The following is a 22,398-nucleotide window of genomic DNA, read 5'->3' as shown; positions in this document are numbered from 1 at the left end:
TATGTAGTCAAAAACAATAACTAAAAATAAGGTCAATGTACACTTTATAGTTATTAAGACTGCTCTAGTTGGTAATGATAACAGCCACCTTGCACAATAGAATTTGACATGATGCAGCGAATAGCCGAGGGTGGGTGCGCTCTCAGTCATAACCCATTTTGATGGATGGAAACCTTTATAAACACGAGCTTGTCTTTGGAAACACACATCTACAACGTTTATATGCGCAAATATAATTATTAATCCTTTGTTATTTCACATAGGAGGAAAATAACAACAATAAATCAATAAATTGTCCAAATAATTACAATCCCATTTTAAATGCAATATTTACTAACCATTTTGCATTCAGCATGAATCAAATAAATACCTAAATTTAAGTTACTACATTGTAAGAGTACAATGAAAAGGAAAGCAATTAAACAAAAAAAAAGGTTGTGAAACATTTGAATTTCTCTTTATTTGCACAAAGTCATTTTACAAATGGGTCATCAATACACGAGACATCTATATGTTATAATATTGCTATAATATAGCTGAGAGTTAAGGTGCATGACCATCTCTGTGAAAGTAAATCAACAGACGCATAAATTTACCACCATTCACACTCGGATTCACCAATGCAAAAATTGGAGCCTTAATATTATCTTGGTCCACAATTTGAGAAACACTAGAGTGGTTGGATAAATCTTAGTGCCCACTGTTTTCTGGCTAGAACAATAAAAAAGAAATGGTAAAAAGAAAAATCACATGTTATAGTTTTAGTTTGAAGGGCTGTAGAACTGCAGTACACCCCAAAAAATACATTTGTGTGGATGCTAATCTGAGAGTTCTGATCCAAAATGAAGATTATTATTATTTTAATGAAAATGTATTTCTAGAATTGTGACAACCCACAAACGCACACCCCTACAGAAGAACACACAGTGCTGAGCATTCTTGTAAATTGTCCACGTCTATGTGTATAAGGCTTCTACTCATGGGAAGAGGACATTGTTCAGGCAAGAAAATGCTTTCCAAACAGAAATTGCTCCCTTATATCATAACGCACAGTTGGGTCTTCTATTGCAAAGCCTTTGCCCTGGAGTCAATGGTAGCGCATTACCAACGGCTGCTTGGATAAATTCCTCTTTGCCCTCACGCTGGCTGGGTGAGAGTGCTGCTGCAGCCCACTAAGTCCGTTGTTAGTTTGTCCTGTAAGTGCATTGGCATTTTTTGTTCTCGTGGTTCTGCTTATGACCCCTCTCTCTCCATATTCCTGTGCTTCTTTCACTCACTTGCATGCACAGTTGCATTAGAGCTGCATCAAATCAGCAACTGCTGAGTATATACAATCCAAACTCAGTCTTGCTTTTAAATGGGATTTTCTTCCTCCATCCAAAACAGCCTGTGAGAAGAAAATTCATCGTGCAGTAATCTCACACACAGAAAATTGTTTCCAATAGACATCCAATTGCGGTAATTGAGCCTCTTAACGCCATTTGGTTTTAAATTCTTTGCACTTTCCTATGATCCCATGCTTTCTTTACCTGCCACCTCTGAGGAAACCCTGGAAAATGTAAACCTTTATTTAACCTAATAAATGGGGTCAATTCTCTTCCACTGTGTAGAAAGGAAATGATTAGATCACATACTGCATGTTTTAGAGCATCTGTTCTGGCCTTTGCTCCCACAGAACAAAAAAGGCATGGTGCAAAGAGACCATTTTAACAATTTCATATTTTTATTCTTATTACTTCTGACCTGGCAGCGTTCACACTTACACAGAATAATAGAAGCTAAAGTCATCAGTGAGCCACCTGGCAGCGTATACCCTCACAGAATAATAGAAGCTAAAGCCATCAGTGAGCCACAGATAGTCTCAGAAGAGGAAGTGATTTCCATGTTAATAGAACTTTCCCCTTTTCTCTCTCTCTTCATCAGTCCATCCTCACTTCCTGTCTCTTGAACACACACAATTTCACTTGCTCACCGGTCCTTGAATACTCTCTTATCCTGCTCTTTGTCCTGCAAAGTTACCTTTCGGCCTCAGTCTGTTTACATCATTTCTTCCTCCTCCGACTCTCACTCTCGTCCGTGTGTCGAGCACACGATGAATAGACTCACTGGACTGAGAGAGGCACATCCCAACAGCGTATGGTGGCCCACTACAAAGGTGCTTCCCATCATTGTTTGGATAAATTTTATTCATGTAGATTTGTTTTTTCTGAGTGGTGCTGAGCAATTCAAGCATTAAACCCCTAATCCAAGTACCTTTAGGGATGTCTAGGTTTCTTCCACCAGTCCTGCTTTGAGTCTTTTTGACCTTGCAAGGTAATTATAATACTCATTAGTCATGTAAAAAATCAATTTAATTTGGGATAGTATATATATATATACAGTGGTACCTCGAGATACGAGCTTAATCCGTTCCGGGACTGAGCTCGTATGACAAGATACTCGTAACTCGAGGTAAAGTTTCCCATTGAAATGAATGGGAAACAAATTAATTCGTTCCAACTCTCTGAAAAAAACACCAAAAACAGGATATTGGATTGAAAAAAATGTTTTATTTCTTATAATTCGCCATATATTGACAAAGTAATAAATAACGAGTGGTTTAATAGAAATAAAGTGTTTAATCTAACTAAAATTGGCCGGATTTCGCCGAGGGGAGAGAGAGACGCACAAAAGGGGCGGGGGGCTTCGGTTTGTTTTCCACACGACGCACTCGTAAACAGAACAAACACTCCACCCTCACGTTCCCTATCCATGGGCTGTTTGCTGTCGTACTATTCCCTTCAAAATATTCCGAAAATGATGCACAAAAATGTCCTCACAATCGGAGAACGCACGACCACTTGCCAACGAGCAGCAGTCTTATCAGCGATCGCCCCGCTGCTCATGGGATCTTCGGGGGCGCTGGCTAGCGGCTCCCTTTTAGCTTGTAGCATCTGTGTTCGCATCCCCTCGAACGGCGCCTATGATAGAGTTGCTACCGGGGATGCTGTAGCGAGCCAGTGCCCCCGATGTTCTTATGAGCAGCCAACGAGCAGAGTCTTTTATCAGCGATCGCCCCGTTGCTTATGGGAGCTTCGGGGGCGCTGGCTAGCGGCTCCTTTTAGCTTGTAGCATCTGTGTTCGCATCCCCTCGAACGGCGCCTATGATAGAGTTGCTACCGGGGATGCTTTTGTGAGCACGAGTATACTTCATTACCCAGAAAGCCCTCTTTTCACCGCGCATGCGCGTTGTGCGTTTCCTGGTCTGAATAGCTCATCCGGTGCTCGTAAATATTGTTATACACGAAAGATATGCCAAAAAAAATGCCATGGCAACCTGGCTTGGGCGCATCACGAAATTTTGACCGCATCACGGGCGAATTATTCGATCGAAATTTCCCCCGTAAGACGAGCATTCCGTATGACGAACGGTCGTATGACGAGGTACCACTGTATATATATATATATATATATATATATATATATATATATATAAATATACTATCCCAAATTAAATCGGTCAGTGCGCCTTGTTTGTGCACTAAGTTTAAATTTTTGTATGACCCTGACCCCTTGAGTGACAGGTTTTATTTCCGACACGCTACTTATTGTAATCAACCCAGAAACATACAAACTCCACATTTATATATATATATATATATATATATATATATATATATATATATATATATATATATATATATATATATATATTATATATAAATCTAATTAACATTATCAGTAGTACAAACATACTATAAAAAACTAAATAAATAAAAAAACAGGTCTTTGAGATCACAAAGAATAAAACATAAAGTGCACTTTAACTTGAGGTTTTTTCTTTCTGCTAACGTAGCTTTCTCCTGCTGTAAAATCCCCAAATGCTTGATGATTCAGTTAGTCCCAGTAGTATTGCAACTTTCCTTGTAGTACACTGTAAGGCTTCATTAACTTGACTATCGAAAGCATAACAAAGAGGCTTTGTCATATGTGAATAGCCATTCATTGTACTAACCACCCACGATTAGCCTTAAATCATTCCTCTGTAGATGCACTAAGGATTTTCCTTTGACAAGAAGTTGGCATGTACCTGTAAAAAAGAAAAAAACTGTTCTTCTTGGAAAAGTAGCTTTAGAAATGCTATCACTTGAAGACAAAACTAAAGGTGTATTCCACAATGCACGCTAATGTACTGCTATTTTTCTGCTATTAGTATCAATTCAGTGTGTTTATGGATAAAGGAAGAGTCGAGATACTAGCCAAAGTGGCAAAATACAATATGTATAGCCGACTACCCAAAGACACAACAAAAACGCAACAAAACTAGCCATGGCAACAATAAAGAGTACAGAACAAACTTTACTGTATATAATTTTAATTGTTATTTCTTAACAATTGTTCTTGTTAGTGCAGGAATTTTGAACAGTATTTAAATGTGTGTGTTAAATAATAGTACTGAAAGGTTTAAAAATAATATTAAACACCACAAATACATCGCAGTTATTCACCTATTCTTGGAACCTATTAACCACGATAAAAGAAGTGTACTGTATTGCAACTTAAATCTCATAGTATTATAACCATTCTCATAGTCTCATTCATTTTCTTTCTTTCTTTGGATCTTTCTTGCCCTGAAGTTGCGATGGGATTCTGGCTCGGCAGCTGAAGTCACATGAAAGAAATGTGTTTTATTGCCACTATACTCGTCGTCGCTCAAATCTGTCGCAGAAAAATCAACCAAGCCATCTTCCTTGCAGCATGTAAATTCATCGGGTGTTGGAGCCCAATTAGTCAAACTTTTAATATTGCGTTGCGCAAGGTGCTTATCACTGGTCACTAGGCCATCCATTGCCTTTCCATGCTTGTTTACATTAACTTTTTATGGGAACCTATCAATGCAACCCTTCTGAACACAGCATAACAATATTGACCAGTTTGCAAAGCAATAAATGCATTGTTACAATTTATCCTTATGGGCCGTTTATGGTTGTTTCCACAAGTTTGTGAGACAAATTGGTTGATCATCACTGCCATTTGGGTGACAGTTGCTCCCATACACTTAGTGAATTTGCAATTCCAAATGAACATACACACAAAGGCCTTCTCAAACTACCTTTTCCCAAACGCTTGAGCCTCATCCCAAACTGATCCAAGAGTCAACTGTCTCCTCCCGAGGGGCTAAATGGCTCCATCTATTACAAGGTTTCTGTCAGAAAAACAGCAGTGCGTAAACTGCTCTGCTCCAGGGGTGCAAAACGAATCATCTCACCGCCATGTCCTCATCCCTTAAACATAATGTAAAAGATGGTAAGCGTAAATATCCTTTTGCTCTTTCCTCATAAATCTTACATTCATCTCAACTGTGTAAACATGATTATTTAATGGATGCTGGATCATGAACTTTGAAGATTTTAAAGAATGTAATTTCATTTTGGACTCTGTAGGGCTTTCCAGCAGTTTATTGTGAACATTTTTATGTTTACATACAAATGAAAAATTCAAGCCTCAGGAAAGACGGCCTGTCCCAAATATAACATCATACTGTCACTCAGAGTAATGAATAGACTGCTATGACTTAATTAATCTTAGATACAACATTGAGGAGAAATAATCTTAGATACAACATTGAGGAGAAAAGACAGAAAGGACACTCAGGTTTGCATGTAAATTTTTCCTGCATTTTTCCTGCACCTGCACATTCTTTTCTTTCAACCTACTTTTGCCAATATTGGCTGCGTGTGTTATAAACCCTGCTCTGCCAATTAGAGATTTCAATTCTCATCAGAATCACTTTTCTTCAAAGAGAATGCAATTATTGATCAAACACACATTAGGATTGTGTATATTTTGTATAATTATTTTGATAAATATTTTTTCATGATAAACATCTATTTATCTACATGGATTAGGATAAAATATCTATTATTCTTCATGATGTAAATACAAACTGTGATGCGTACATTTAAAGTTTTTAATTTGTGTCTCTCCATATCGAACAAGTTCTAATGTTTGAATATTGAGTTAATATTTGGGCAGACTTATTTGATTTTAGTGCCATTAAGATAACATTGTCAGCAACATTTTCATTTTATTGTTATTTTTATTTCATCTCGAGAGGAATTATGCCCATCAGGTGTAGTCTATCGGCTTCCTTCGAGTTAAATGGTGTTAATTGAACCCAACCTCTGCCTTTGCGTAATTTATGGTCTAGCATGGAGAAAAATTGAGTGTTGGATTGTTAAAAAGGGTTGACACATCTCTGGAGGTCTTTTCCTTGGTTGCATCTGCAAATACTAACAATGATTATGTTAATAATGAGCAACCATTCCCAATAATTATAATTCCTTAATTATGTTTCACATCTTCACAGTTAAGTTAAAAGGCTTAGCAAATAAAAATAGTGCTTGGTAATAACAGCATGCTTTGAATAATTTCATTTTTCTATATTTTTGCTGGCATTTATATAAATTTACTTAATTCATTAAAAAAAATCACAACTAACTCTCCCAGTCAAAATGAATTGGCCCATAGCAGCCAATGAGATATCAAATTATTTTGTTTCTATTCAGTGATGATATTTTCACCAAAGGAAATGTATATTTACAAACACTAGCTTTCATCCTTTCTGTCATTCTTTCATCTTAGTCATAACTTGTATTGTCTCTCTTTAAGCTCTAGCCATATACGTATGTCTCTATTGAGCACTGCTTTGTTCTCTCAGGTGGAGAGAGTATAAATGGCTTGAGCTGGTTCCGGACAGTTCTTTCTCCTTTCTTGTTCACATCAGTCACTCATTCAAACAGCCATCCTGACACTTTGTCATTTAGCATCAAGGCCCTCCTGAGCCAGTCAGTTTTTTAAAGCCTTTTAGCCACCCATCCAAATGTTCAATCACTCATCAAGACTTTTGAATGATGGCAGTGTGACTAAGAAAAGTGATTAAAGTGATTCAGACATACAAAAACGATATTGCATCATCTGTCATTTTGTCACCCACACTTGGTAGGTTGTTGACATTCTGAGAAAGTCAATATTAATAGCATCACTCAATTCCTGGAAACTGTTCAACCTCTGAAATTACCCGTTTAGGCCCCTGACACTAAATCCAAATACAGTAATCCCTCGGACAAAGAAAACGCGAAGAAGGATCACCCACATTATTACTACCACAATACATGTTTCCGTGCCTATACAGAAATAAAGTACACAAGTACAATTATCCAAATTATTAAATATTACAGCTATAATCATATCAAAAGACTGCTATATATGTATGTATGTATATATATATATATATCAGTGGCGGGCCGTCAGGGCCTTCAAGGCCTTCTCTGCTGGCCTAAGAAATATCTGAATCATATTATATTTTGTCCATCAATACTTATTATTCCAAATGGTCTGTTAGCTTCCTTTCATTGCTTTTCCCCCTGTTTGCATTGCTTCCAGATGTGTGTTTTCATATTGAAGCATTTAACCAATCACATTTCAGCCGTTATTTGTTGCCAGATCAGATCTGCCTCAAAGCCTTCACAATCAGTTCTGCGGGGTCTGCTGCATTAAACAAGACTGTTGCTTTTAACCAATCAGATTTTGAGTTGGCAACCCCACAATGATTTTTCATAGGCGTTAGCATTTTGCTGGCTGGGATACTTCATTGCTTTCACCAACTATGATTGGCTAGTAGGCGGGCCAAACCCGGATGTGGAGGCAGCCAGAGATTGCAAACTCCACCCACAATGGCTGACAGATTTGGTTGCAGATTTGTTCACAAAGCTATTTTCCAGACGGACTTTTCCAGAAAAAAATGGACATCATTAAGAAAGGGCGGTCAAGTCCGAAGCTAGCAAGCCTGTTACAGCCGGGAAAAGGGTGTGTCCGCCACTTTCAATTCGAGCGCTACTCCTGGCTCACGGGCTCAGAGGAACATTGCAAATTGTATTGCTGGGAGTGCTTGTTATTTGCCACCGATCGACATGGTGTTTGGAGCAACACTGCATTTGCAAATTTGACTTGTTTAACCAAAGCAGCAATGAGACACCAACGGTGCTCTCCAAAACCTTTTGGGAAACCCGAGTTCAGCGAGCAAGGGGGCAGGGAAAAGGAGCGCCACAACGAAAAGGTAAAGAAAAATAGGGAAATCTTAAAAAGTTTGAAAGACTAGGTAAACTTTCATGAAATGAAAGGATGAAAGCGCTGCATCCCCAAAGAAAGGAAATTATGTGGAACTTGTTTCTCTCATTGCTGAGAGAAACACAGATTTACATTACCACCTGTCCACTAATAAAGTGTTTAGTGACATGTTGGGCAAAATACAAAACAACCTGATCACTGCTATTGCTGAAGTGATGGAGGAAGAGATGAGAAGGGAAATAAAAGTACTGTTTTTCTCGGTAATGGTGATTGATTCTGTGCGGTGTGCTGATGGATTTAAATATATATATATATATATATATATATATATATATATATATATATATATATATATATATATATATATATATATATATATATATATATATATATATATATATATCAGTGGCGGTCGGTGCATTTTCTCGTAGCGCCTTCAACATATCATCCATTAAATACAAATACTGGAGCTTTTTAGACATCAGAACCGGGGCCGGAGTATCATTTCCCCGGAAAAAGACAGCGATGAACGTCGATATGTCCATATATGTCCATACGTGAAAAAATGCACTAAAATGAGGTAAAATCCACTTCCTAGCAGCATTTATTGATTGAATACAAATACTGAAGCTTTTGAGACATTACAACCAGGCCAGGGAGGTGATTTCCCCGAGAAAATACAGCGATGGACGTCAATGGCGAAAAAGCAAAAATTAAACTGGGGTAAAATCCACTTCCTAGCAGCATTTATTGATTAAATACAAACACTGGAGCTTAAATACAAACACTGGAGCTTTTCAGATATCAGAACCGGGCCCACAATTGAAATATTATTTAGGAATATAGCCATATTTTACTCACCAAAAATCCTTTTTAACTGTACACAATATCCATCCTCCTTTCTTTCTTCCTTCTTTTCTATCGCCATCGAAGCTAATGATGAAAGTCGAGCCTGTCCTGTCATATTTCCGGCATAGTCCGTCTTGAAAATGGCTTTAAATCAACACAACAATATGTTTGCTTATGCAGCTAGCTCTAAATACAGTTTGGTAGCTCTTTGTAGTTAGCGCACTGTAAGTGGCAAACACACCTTTTTGCCGCTGTAACAGGCTTGCTAGTTTCGGAGTTGACTGCCCTTTCTTAATGATGTCCATTTTTTTCTGGAAAATTCCATCTGGAAAATGGCTTTGTGAGAAAATCTGCCACCAAATCCATTTGTTTTCCTCCGTCGGCCATTGTGGGTTGAGTTTAGCTGGCTCACTCTGGCTTTGGCCTGCCTACTCTATCACTAGCCAATCATAGTTGGTGAAAGCGATGACGTATCCCTACGCCTGTGAGAAGGCAATGACGTATCCCTACGCCTGCGAGAAGGCATTGTGGTTTTGCCAACTCGAAATCTGATTGGTTAAAGCAAGTCTTATCGACACTTGTTTAATGCAGCAGAGCCTGCAGAACTAATTGTGAAGCCCTTGAGGCAGATTTCTGACCCTGGCAACAAATAATGGCTGAAATGTGAATGGTTAAATGCTTCAATATGAAAACACACATCTGGAAGCAGTGCAACCAGGTGGAAAGCAATGAAAGGAAGCTAACAGACAATTTGGAATTATTTAATAAGTAATGATTGCCTTGAAGGCCCTGATGGCCCGCCACTGATATATATATATATATATATATATATATATATATATATATATATATATATATATATATATACATATATATATATATATATATATATATTTATATATATAAATATAAATATATATATATATATATATATATATATATTTATATATATAAATATAAATATATATATATATATATATATATATATATATATATATAAAATAAAATAATTCCTCTCCGCTTGATATCAATCCAAAAAACAGGTTAATAGGAGTTTTATTCCAAGTCCTTTGTCTTCTTGTGGCCATGGGTCCATTGTCTGCGATATTCGAGGGATTACTGTACTCGCCTGGCTAAGCGTGGGATGGAAACGTGTCAGGTAACAAAACGACCTAAAAAAACATCATTGTCTGTTCTGAACGAATCGGTCAAAACATAGGCTTTGTTCTTGTTTTTTAAAGCATGATAAAAAAGCATCGCTTTAATAGTAGCACACTTATAGAACGAGTACATGAAGTCAATCATTTATAACCAGCAAAACAGCTATATACTTAGATGTTATAGTGATGTCAACCTACTAAGACATGATATTTGATGACAGTAAAACATTATCTGGTTTTATAAATATTCTTGCCTCTTCGTGAAATTTAAGAAAGACAGTTCACTAGTTAGCCTCTGTTGTTAGTTTAATCTTGTTTATTTTAGAGATAGTTAGCTAAGACTGACACTTCAAGTCCAGATTGTAATTTGAAATATAGTAGTTTTTTTACTTTGTCTAGGGAAAAATTGCTCTCCCCCAGATAAACTCTTGGGCTACCTGTCAAATTTACATGCACCACGTCACCATTTTGGACATTGGCTGCTCATTTATCCCTTCCAAGTCTTTCGTAAAGTTGTATTTCAGGTAGAAGTTGGGTAACGCTTATATTAACCACAGAAACACATTGTGACAATGGGAAAATGAAAGGTGCTTGACAGAAACTGTGCCATAAAAACGGTTGCAAGGGCGTATGTTTGGTCAAGATTTATATTTGGGTTGGAGTTTGAGAAAGATCAGTTGGGTTTTTAATGCCTTTTTTGAGCTACAAGGCCAACAATGAGTTTAACATGCCTGTCAATTTTACTGCTTATAATGTTTGCAGAGAAGCTCCTTTAGTGCTTGCTAGAAACTGAACATTGTGCTGGTAAAATTTGTATAGGTGTTGCTTTATTCTAAATACACTGAGAGGTGTTTGACTAATATACCAAAGCTCGTTAGCAGCACCCACTAGAGCAGGGGTTGGGAACCTTTTTGACAAAGAGAGCCACAAACAATTCATATTTTCCAATGTTATTCCTTGGGAGCCATACTACGAATTTAAAAGTCAAAATACATACATGTAAACGAGTGCCTTTTCAATTATTTTTTGTAATTTCACCACTATTAAAGTGGAAAAAACTGAATATTTTTTAAAGATTCTTATGCTATTGCTAATCAGTGAGAGGATGCATTCCATAAGAGTCTACTGGAAAAAAAATGAATATTAAAGCAGTTCTAGATGTAATATCTCAGTTCTGTCACCAGCAATTTCCATATTTTAGCTCACAGGTTAGCAAAGAGCCAAATGCACCCATCAAAAGAGCCACATGTGGCTCCCGAGCCATAGGTTCCCTACCCCTGCACTAGAGGAATGTATACAAACTTGAGATTAGATCTGTACTGAGATCTCTTCTCAGAAAAGGAAGCCACAATAAAAATATTCAAAACACAAAAGCATGTTAATTCTCAAATTGATCAATGTATGGTCATTTCACTCTAACGCATGATTTCCCTTTTTATACTTCTATTCAGCTGATACACCATTAAATATGCTTGTCTGAAAGATGGGGTTAGTCTTTCTTACTTTTAACTGCTCATTTAAATATCTGCAGATAGAAAAGCAGCCTTGCTTTTCAGTTTAAACAAAAATGTCAACGCTGCATCTTTCAGAAAGAGCGTTATGCCTATGCTCAGCAGGATATGTTTGTGGGGGAGTTTATCTGTTAGCCAAATAACTACTGAGTCTTTGGAAACTTAATTCTGGGCCATGCATGAATCAAAAACATCAAGAGAGATTGTATTTCTTCAATGTGGTGGGTGGTATTCTATTTTTAATCAAAACGTTTGAAAATATATTGGGCCTTCCTCTATACGAAGGCTTTTTACAAATGTTTCCAGGTGGTAATCTGTGCTTTTCCACTATATGTTCAAATTATTGATAATGATGAAGGATTAAAACATCTTTAAAAAGGGTTTGGGGCTGAGGCTGTCTCAGCCAACTGTGAGATGTAGGCAAGGGATTTGGTTGGCAGCCAATCAGAGGCCACAATGAGACGAACGGCCGTTTACACTCACACTCATACCTAGGGAACATTTAGAGTGTTTTTGGGATGTGGGAGGAAACCGGAGAACCCAGGGAAAACCCAAGCAGCTACGGGGAGAACACGCAAACAGTTGGAACCCTACAGAGATTGCACCCTCAATGTCACAACTGTGAGGCGGACGTTCTAACCACTCCTCATTGGGCCGCTTACAGGATAGTAGCCTAAATATGTCCCAAAAACAAGATGGTTTTGCAAAAGTTGCACAATTACAATAAAAATGCAATGTTACCTCTACTTATGAAATTAATTCATTCCAGAATTTATTTCGCAACTTGGATTTTTTGTAAATAGGGCAGAGGTAAATTCTCTAATTTGTTCCACGGTCCTAAAAAAACTACCAACTGAATTATTTAAAACTACATTTCAAAATGTCCCAATTTTGTATGAAAGATGTGAAAAAGGAGGAAAATGAGAGAAAATGATGTAATTATGTATGGAAGAACATTTTCAATTTGTGCAGGTGCATTCATGTAAGGATCATGCTAACGTTAGGCAACAGACAAAGCACACGAACACGTGTATGAGCACACATCTAAACATATGACTTCAAAACAGCTTGTCATCAAATAGCTGATTTTTCAGAAATAGTCAACTCTGTCACTGTATGTTCACCAATTTCTTCCTCTATCTGAAGAAATAACAGTCTCTCCGTTTTGTCGTTTAGTACAGAGAGGCGATACAAAGGAGTTGTCGCTTCTTATGCTTCCTTCTGCTTCAATATTGTAGCGCTGGTAGGGGGATTACGGTCGTATTGCTTTGCAATATCAGTCATGGATGGATAACAGGGCCCGATTCTTCATCATTCGGACCAATAATTTTAAATTAGGAATAAAGTTGCTTTACCTCCTAAGACCCAAACTCTTGCAAGGCATGCATTTTTATTTTCTCTTTGATATATAGGCTAATTGGGACCCGATGAGCATAAAAACAAAGAATTCACTTTTTACATGATGTAGTTTCTGAGAAAAATGATGTCCACATCATAAGTGGATGCCAGACCCTTGTAGTCCAAAATTTAACATTGTAGTCTTGTGACAGCCAAAAATGTGATGTCCACACATGTGGACGCCAGGTCCTAACCACGCTCGAAAAACTAAAGAAAAATACAGTGTCAGGGTCAAGCAGAGCACAACGTTACCGCGCCAATTTCAAAATAAATAATAATACAAATATTATTATAAGCCAAACCTGCTGGAGCCTTTCCCAGCTGACTCCGGGCCAGAGGCGGTGGACACACCCTGAATCGATGGCCAGCTGATCACAATTTTTATTATTATTGTTAACAAAGTTATTTGACGATAATTTTCATAATCGTTTTATCGCCCAGGTCTAATATACAGGGAATAATTTGGGCATAAAATACCTTTTTAGAAACACATCAATTTGAACCCTTGCCTCATTATCTTTTATCTATCTAATCCTCTCAAGTATGTGACATCAAAGGCTACATTATCTGCATAGAATATTATTGCCATAGATATTCACTCACTGCACGTGATAAACCCTTCTAAAGAAAATTTTGATGTTTAACTCACAAGTGTAACACTAATGAGATTGTGGAATTGTGGAGACCCAGCTTCCCTTAATGTATTTTTCATTTCCGCCTCAGGTATGTGGTCCTTCTCTGTATCCGAACTGGCAATCCCAGGTGCTGAAATAGGACGTATCTCAGCAAGTGACGCTGACCTCGGGGAAAATGCCAAGTTAGATTTTACCATCTTGGATGGTGAGACAAGTGACACGTTCAATATCACAGGAGTAAATCAAGAGGCGATCATCATGCTCAACAAGGTGAACAATATTATCTTCGTATTTGCATTTGTACCTTCTTGTACTTACTATAGCAGGCGTGGCCAACACGTGGCTTTTGGTTCTTATCATAGTTTGAATGTACTGTTGTTTCATGGTTCTCTTATTTTTATTCTCTCTTAAAGCACACTCAGGTTCATCAGGGCCCAATAAAAACTACCGTATTTTCACGACTATATGGCGCATCGCATCTAAAGCCGCAGTGTCAGTAACGAGTGCTATTTCTGTATTTGAAACACACAAAGGACTCACCGTTTTTAAAGACGCAGCCAGGCATGGCAAAACATACACCAGCTTAAGGTGACCGGACATTTCGTCGATGGACAATTCGTCGCCGGACTCGCGAACGATTGTTTTTAAAATAAAAGGCAATAAATAAAATTATTTTATTAAAAATTTTATTAAAAAGAAGACAAAGGAAATTCACATATTCTTCGTCATCTTCCTCCTTTTTTTTTGCTTGGTATTCCCATAGGTATCGTGTATACAGACTAGATTTCTGATGCGCGTTGTGAGGCAACGGAGCTAGACGTCGTCGCTTGCCGGCCATTTTAAGAACAGGCCCATTCGCTCCTATTAATAGAGTCAATAGAATTTGTTCTTTGAAAGGACAATAGATTGCTTGATTTAAAATCAAACATGTGCGTCTATATCAAAGTCAGAGCTGCAGTATTTTTGGCATACTTCATAACAAATATCAGCATCCAGTCAGAATCGTAGCCACATCAATTCGCGATTAAAAACCAAAGTTAATAGTAATTTAGCGGAGTCACTCAGTGTCCCTGAGAACTCGTCTGTTGCAAGATGTCTCCCTAGTTGTTATGAAGAATCAATGTGACATCTAAGTTGTTGTCACGTTGATTCTGTCGAGCGAGTTTTTGCTGTTTTATTTTCTTTAATAAAGAATATGTGAATTTCCTTTGTCTTCTTTAATAGTGGCTAAGGTTAGGCGAACTGTCTGGTGACGAAGTGTCCGGCGACGAAGTGTTCGTCGACGAAATGTCCGGGTACGCAGGTTAAACATACGGACACACGCTAAAAACACTTTTTTAAAAAGGCAACGGAAGCAAAACTGAGTTCGGTTGTACTTTATTTAGCCATTTTACAATGTACTCACGTCATCATCACAAATCCATCAAAGTCCTCATTTTCTGTGTCCGAATTGAACAATTGTCCAAATGAGTCATCGAAAACGCTGAGTTTTATACGTTTGTCCAGGCGGCCACAATCCATTCGCAAATAGTAGCTAGCTAGTAGCTAGCTAGTAGCTAGCTAGCTAGTAGCTAGCTAGTAGCTAGCGTAACTAGCCCGGCGCTGCCTGCCACGCTTCAAAGCTGTGTTGATGTCAATGTCCACGCCAACATCTAGCGGCAGGAGTTCTTTTGTAAATCCAGCCGGAATGACGGCGAACACCAAATTAGTGTGCTCTCCTTCATACTGGGTGTATTGACAAAAGAACTATATATCCCAGCAGTCACTGCGCAGTACTTTTTCTACGGAGAAAATAGTAGAGTCGGGGGCTGCTTGCCGTAGTTGTGAGAGCTGTAGAGGATGGTGTACCCTATCGACTGATTTTTTTATTTTATCGTGATAACAATTTTAGCATTGGTCCATATATAAAGCGCACTGGATTATATATTATTATATGTCTATTTTGGAGAAAATTTAAGACTTTTAAGTGCGCCTTATAGTCGTGAAAATACGGTAATAAGAAATTATATTTAAAAATAATTTGGTAGATTGGATTTTTTTTATGCTGCTTGTGCTGTAAGGTGGGGCTCTGTGATTATCACAGTTTAAAATTTTTGCTCTTTTTGTCTAACTTTTTCGCCACCCCAGTACACACAAAAATTAAAGGATCATATTTGAGGAGTGTAAATGTTATCTAAATTCAAGATGCACAATGCATTGAAGATATTAATTCAGTAAACGTGAAGATAATTACTAAAACCAGGAATTTTCTCCTGTGTTAATGAACACTATGAAATACGTGTTTAATGGATACTTGCTATCTCTCTTGTTCTGTGCTAGTCTATGCTGTGTGTGCATATCTTTGCACGGACTGTAGGTGCAGTATCGATGTATTTATGTATTTTTGGAGCTACTGTTCTATGAAAAGAAGAGAAATGTACCAGAATTGGTAACCACTAGCATTCCCTAGTGAACCATGATTCAAGGTTCTCACATTGAATAATGTTATATGCTACAAATTACAAACAGCATTTCCTGAAATTTACATTCGGCAGACAGCACTGACATGGCTACAATATTCAGAATTTTACACTTTTGTGAGATTCTACAACTCAACATGACGTGAATAGGTGGCTGACAGACACCCCTGAGTTCAGAGGTACAGCAGTCCAAATCTTGATTTCAGCCTTTCTGGTGTTTGCATGATGTCTGCTAATGTAAGTTTATTGAAGACTCTAAATTGTTCCTAATTGTGAATTGTTGTTTGTATTTATATTTTCCTGATGAGTAGTCAAGGGCCCTCGAGAGGATAAGATTTAGCATTTTGCAGCTTGCTGTGTGTGTCATTTAGAATGAATTCTGATAAACTAGCACACACAAGGTGTTGAGAAGAAATATGGACATTGCACACGTATCATGAATCCAACTACAGTGGTTCATCTACATACGAGCACCTCTACATACGAGCATTTCGAGATACGAGGAAAATTTCGAGCAAATAATTATCTCTAGATATGTGAAAAAATTCGAGATGCGACAAAGCCAGGTGGCCAAGACATGAGAGGCTGTTTATCATTGTAGCACACTTTTTGTCTTTTTTGCCGTATCTCTTTCGTGTATAACAGATATCTACGAGCACTGGGCGGAGCGTTGCATTTTTTTCAGTGTTTTTTTCCGTCACTCAGTGCGAAGCCCGGAGCGATCTCTAATACGAGCAGTATAGTATATTACTTCTCGTTGGCTGCTCATAAGAACATCAGGGGCACTGGCTCTCTCCCCCGCAACTCCTAGTGTAATATCTCTGGTCGCAACTACATTTTTGTAACGTCTCTGGGAGCACTGAGAGGAGGGTTGCATTTTTTCAGTGTTTTTTCCCCCCTTAGCCTGTTAGCTCCCGTTAGCGGCGCGATCGCTAATTAGAAGATTACTACCAGATAAAGACTACTTCTCGTTGGCAAGTGGTTGTGCGTTATCCTATTGTGAGGACATTTGTGTGCATCATTTTCGGATTATTTTGAAGGGAATACAACGGCAAACAGCCCATCAATAGCGAACGTGAGGGTGGAGGCATGGCAAACAGCTAACCGGCCAGGAGAAGATCTAAAAATATAAAACAAAATTAGAATTCAGTTTTGTGTAAAGTTACATTAAACATATGTTTGAGTGTCTCTATATATTAATCCAAGTTAATTTAAATTAGTTTGTTCTGTTACGAGTGCGTTGCCGTGGAAAGTCCCCCCCCCTCCTCCCACTCTGTCCCTCGCTCTACCCTCCGCGCAATCCGTCTAATTTTAGTTCTATTAAACACATTTTAGTAATATTAAACCAATAGTTATGTGTTACTTTGTTAATAGATGGCGATTAGAAGAAATAAAACATTTTTTTCCAATCCAATATCCTGTTTTTGCTGTTTTTTCAAACAAATTAATCTGTGTTTAGTTCATTTCAATGGGAAACGTTTGTTCGAGTTACGAGAATATCGACATACGAGCTCAGTCCCGGAACGAATTAAGTTCATATATAGAGGTATCACTGTATACTTTTTAGTATTTATATGACGCATCCTCGAAAGTGTTGCTGGAGCCTAACCCAGCTGACTTTGGGCAACACCCTAGATAGGTCGCCAGTCAGCTGTAAGGATAATGAATCAGTTTGCCCTTATCACTTCAGAGACGAGAGGGACTTCTGCGCTGAACAATTTGTGTTGCTGCAAAGTTAGCCTTCACCCCTGTTGACATCACTGCTGTGGGTTGAATCTTGTTAACAGCTGATCTAAGATAGCTCAGACGTGTGCTGGACACACAAATTGTAGTCAAACACAAGCACTGATAAAACACAGGAAGAGAAGTACACACAGACACATAATATTACACTTGACCTTGCCGCTGCCCATTTAACCTATGAGGATGATATGAAGTGAGATTGTTCGTTTAAGGAAAGGAAGAAGGATGGAACCTCTCTATGGGATGTCAGTGACAGGTGGGTAAAAGACTTGGATGGGACATTAAACTGGTTGAGAGAAACAGATAATGTAAAGAATTATAAAACGAGATTGGAAGAGTAAAGGGGGGAACTATAGCAAATGGAGATATAAAGGGAGCCAGTGGAGGCAACTGAAAAATGACGCAGCAAAGAAGGCAAGCCATTAAAACCCTGCAAGTCTAGCTACAGGATGAAGCTGCTTATCACTATTGATTTACTTTCTGTCCCCCAGAAACCTCAAGCAACAAAAACATATCTATCTACTCTTACTGCCCCCCTCACCTTCTCCAGCTATCATCAGCCACTGTCTCTATGCATTTCGTTACTTTCGCCCTCTCTGACCAATGTGTCCACAAATAGACACACACGTTTAAATGCAAGCAGATGGAATCTCACAAAGAAATCTTCTCCATCCCTTTTCTCCCTCCTCTCTTGCATCATCTGTGCTGGATTTTGTGTCTACAGGCCATGTCAGAGAGTAAGGATTGTTTGTGTGTGACTAAGCCTGAGTCACAATCTCTCTCTCACTGTCTCTCTCTCACTGTCTCTCTCTCTCTCTCTCTCTCTCTCCCTCTCTCCCTCTCTCCCTCTCTCCCTCTCCCCCTCTCCCTCTCTCAGTCTCTCTCTCTTTCTCTCTCTCCCCCTCTCTCACAATCTCTCTCTCTCTCTCACTCGCCTTCAAACGCATACGCGAGCACGCCCACATACACTGCACAATGTAAATGAAACTAGACATTTTCAAATTCATTCCATGTTCCATGTTGTCTATTTAGTTTTTTTGTCGTTGTTGCTATAATTGGTAAATATTCCTTACAACCCACTCATTTGCTACAATGTTTTGCCTTATATACCTAATTTAGTTTTGATAGAGAAATTGAACAAGGCCAAAATAGAAATGAAACATAATTACAGAATTAGCATAGGCCTCTAAGGTGCATTTGCTCCTTGACTTTAGTAGTGCCCCCAAATGGGCTGACAGAAATTGTGGGTGCATAACAGCTGTTGGTTTGTATATTCAAGGAGTTTATGGGGGAGTATGAGACAGGGTATCTCATATCCACTTACCCACGCTGTAACCCTCCAATTCAAAGTCTGATTCTGTTTTCTGAGCCATCGGAAGCCAAGAACTAACTGGTGCGTAGGAGAACAGATTACATGAAACGCCTACCTTTCCACATGGTTGTCAATTATCATAGTGTTTTTATCTACCCAAGTCAGGTATCACGACTAGGTGTTCGGAACGGGTGGCATGTGACACTTTTTTTCTAGAACAGGGGAATACCAAGCTGAACGTGACTTTCTTACAAGGCATGATGCATTCTGATGTCGCTCATCTCCACAGTAGAAGCAACACTTCTCTCGCAGATACAATTGTCTCCTCCTGGGTCATCTGATTTTGCATAGGCTCCTTGGATGGGATGGTGGGTGGTTTCACATCAATTGGCGATGGCAGATGGGCTTGACGTTGCATTGTGGTGCGATGCTGCTCGTTCTCTCATTTACGGAGAAGAAAAACCTAGCACGAAGCCAAAACCTCCATGGATTCCAGGTCTGCTGAGATCTCTTAAATATACTCGCAGAGCGCGCAACGGATGGAGTTCCGCTGCAGCCTGAAAATGGATTGCGTATTCGGCCACACCGAACTTTCCCTGCCACAGGTTTCCCAATATCCACACTGACTCTCACATACTGAGACATGGAAAACAAACTATTTTGTCCGCCTGTCTGTTTGACTGCCTGCCGTAGTGTATTGAGATGTTTTGACTGCTTTGGCCTCAATGGCGCCTCTTAGGTTTTCGTTCTCGGCTGAATCCATTATGGCCAGTGCGTTCTGTCACACTGAAAACACAGTTGGATCAGTCAAATGCAAAAGACAATGGTGAAGGGCAGGCCATGAACAAATGTTTATTAGCCTGGCACAAGTCCACAGGCCAACTACAAATTACAACAAAAAATAATCTGGCACCAAAAAAATAATCAAGAGCCAGGGCAAAAGACAAAGACATAGGGCAGGGCATTATGTGGTCACACTGTTTCGGAGTTCCTTGACCATAGGTGATGCACTAGTGAAAGACAATGGGCAAGAGAGGTACTTACAGACCAGGTCTATTGACACACAGGTGTGGGCACTCAGGTGTGACAAGACTGAATAGGTGTAGACAGGACAAAATAGTAAACCACGGAAATAAAACGATGTTAATCAACATGAATCATTATACAATTTTGAGAAGCGTTTGCAATCCTGCTGTTTATGCACCTACAGAATCTCGTATGTACCTGAGGGACATGCAATCTTTGCATGTGTCAGTTTGTGGTTATTATTTCCGTATGCTCATCCTTAAAACGGCTGGCTAATCCTTGGTCACACACCAGCAACGAGCCCAGGATTATCTGTTTGTTTTCTCACAAGAAGATGGCATAAAAGAAGATGGCATAAAAGAAGAGAGCGACCAATGTCTTCGTCTCATCTCATCTCATTTTCTGAACTGCTTTTTCCTCATTATGGTCGTGGGGGCGCTGGAGCCAACCCTAACTGTCTCCGAGCCAGAGGCGGGGGACACCCTGAATCGGTGGCCATCCAATCACAAGGGATAAGGAGACGGACAACCATGCACACTCACAGCCATACCTAGGGGAAATTTAGAGTGTCCAATCAGCCTACCATTCATGTTTTTGGAATGTGGGAGGAAACCGGAGCACCCGGAGGAAACTCACACAGGCCCGGGGAGAACATGCAAACTCCACACAGATGGACATGACCTGGATTAGAACCCTGTGAGGCCGACGCGCTAACCACTTGCTGCACTGGGTCGCCCTAATGTCTTAGTCTGTAGTTTTAAATTGGAGTCTCATTGCATTTCGGTGTAATGAGAGAGATGCACAAGAACAGAGACCATGAGCAAAGAAGAGTGAAGACAGTAAGAGGGAGAATAAAGTCAAAAGGGAGATTAAGAGGAAGCTTTGTTGTTTCAATTACTCGAGGTATGGTGGTTGGCAGAAACGTCCAAAGCACTTGTCGTAAGACAAATTTGATGTATGATTTTGATTTAGCGTATGCAGTGAAAACAAAAGACCAAGGACAACAGGACACATGTTCTAGGAGTAAAGCAGCCTGTGGTGAACTGTGAGCAAATCTGTACTCCTTGCATTCAAACTATTATTTTCACTTGAGTAGATCATCAATTACTATTAGCCAAACCTGTTTGACTAGTATAGTCTTATGCTTGGCTAGAAAACCACCTTGTGATGTAAAAATGAGGTTTTCTTGTGCATTGATGGCACACTATATACATATATATATATATATATATATATATATATATATATATATATATATATATATATATATATATATATATATATATATATCCACACACACACACAGTTGTGGTCAAAAGTTTACATACTATGAAGAACATAGTGGCATGGCTCTCTTGAGTTTCCAGTTATTTCTACAACTCTGATTTTTCTCTGATAGAGTGATTGGAACAGATACTTCTTTGTCACAAAAAACATTCATGAAGTTTGGTTCTTTTATGACTTTATTATGGGTTAACAGTGTATGTAAACTTTTGACCACAACTGTATATATATATATATATATATATATATATATATATATATATATATATATATATATATATATATATATATATATATATATATATACACACACATACACACAGTGGTACCTCTACATATGAGCAGCTATACCTACGAGATGCTCGAGACACAAGCAAAATTTCGTGCAAATAATTAGCTCTAGATACCAGACAAATTTAGAGATCCGAGAAAGCCAGGTGGCCATGACATGAGGCTGTTTATCATTGTAGCGCCTTTTGCCGCATCTCTTTCGTGTATAACAGATACCTACGGGCACTGAACGGTTTCTTCACATGAGTTTCTCCTACACATGGACCAGAAAAAGCACAACGCGCATGCACGGGCAAAAGAGGGCTTTCTGGGTAATGAAGTATACTCATGCACACAACACCGATAGCCAATGGCACCCCTTCTCAGAATAAAACTTCATTACCCACAATCAATACCTGGGTAGGTTGAGCTGTTGCATTTTTTCAGTGTTTTTCCTTCCTCAGCCTGTTAGCTGCCGCGATCGCTCATTCAAGACTACTTCTCATTGGCAAGTGGTCGTGCGTTATCCTATTGAGGACTTTTGTGTGCATCATTTTCTGAATATTTTGAAGGGAATACAACAGCAAACAGCCCATCGATAGCGAACGTGAGGGTGGAGGCGTGGCAAACAGCTAACCCGGC

At 38.8% G+C, this 22,398-nt stretch overlaps 1 protein-coding gene across 3 annotated transcripts in view; it reads left to right on the top strand.

The window, feature by feature from the left end:
* Nucleotides 1-22,398, top strand: part of cdh24b (cadherin 24, type 2b) — a 156,533-nt gene that overhangs the window by 106,007 nt on the left and 28,128 nt on the right. For all 3 annotated transcript variants that reach the window (XM_077614898.1, XM_077614897.1, XM_077614899.1), the window contains exon 6: nucleotides 13,751-13,932. In XM_077614898.1, the coding sequence (XP_077471024.1) occupies nucleotides 13,751-13,932 (182 nt within the window). The remainder of the gene's footprint in view (nucleotides 1-13,750; nucleotides 13,933-22,398) is intronic.

Source organism: Stigmatopora argus, chromosome 12 (genome assembly GCF_051989625.1).
Source record: "Stigmatopora argus isolate UIUO_Sarg chromosome 12, RoL_Sarg_1.0, whole genome shotgun sequence".
NCBI lineage: Eukaryota > Metazoa > Chordata > Actinopteri > Syngnathiformes > Syngnathidae > Stigmatopora > Stigmatopora argus.
Note: the sequence above shows the minus strand (reverse complement) of the source record. Positions and strands in the feature narration are given on the sequence as shown.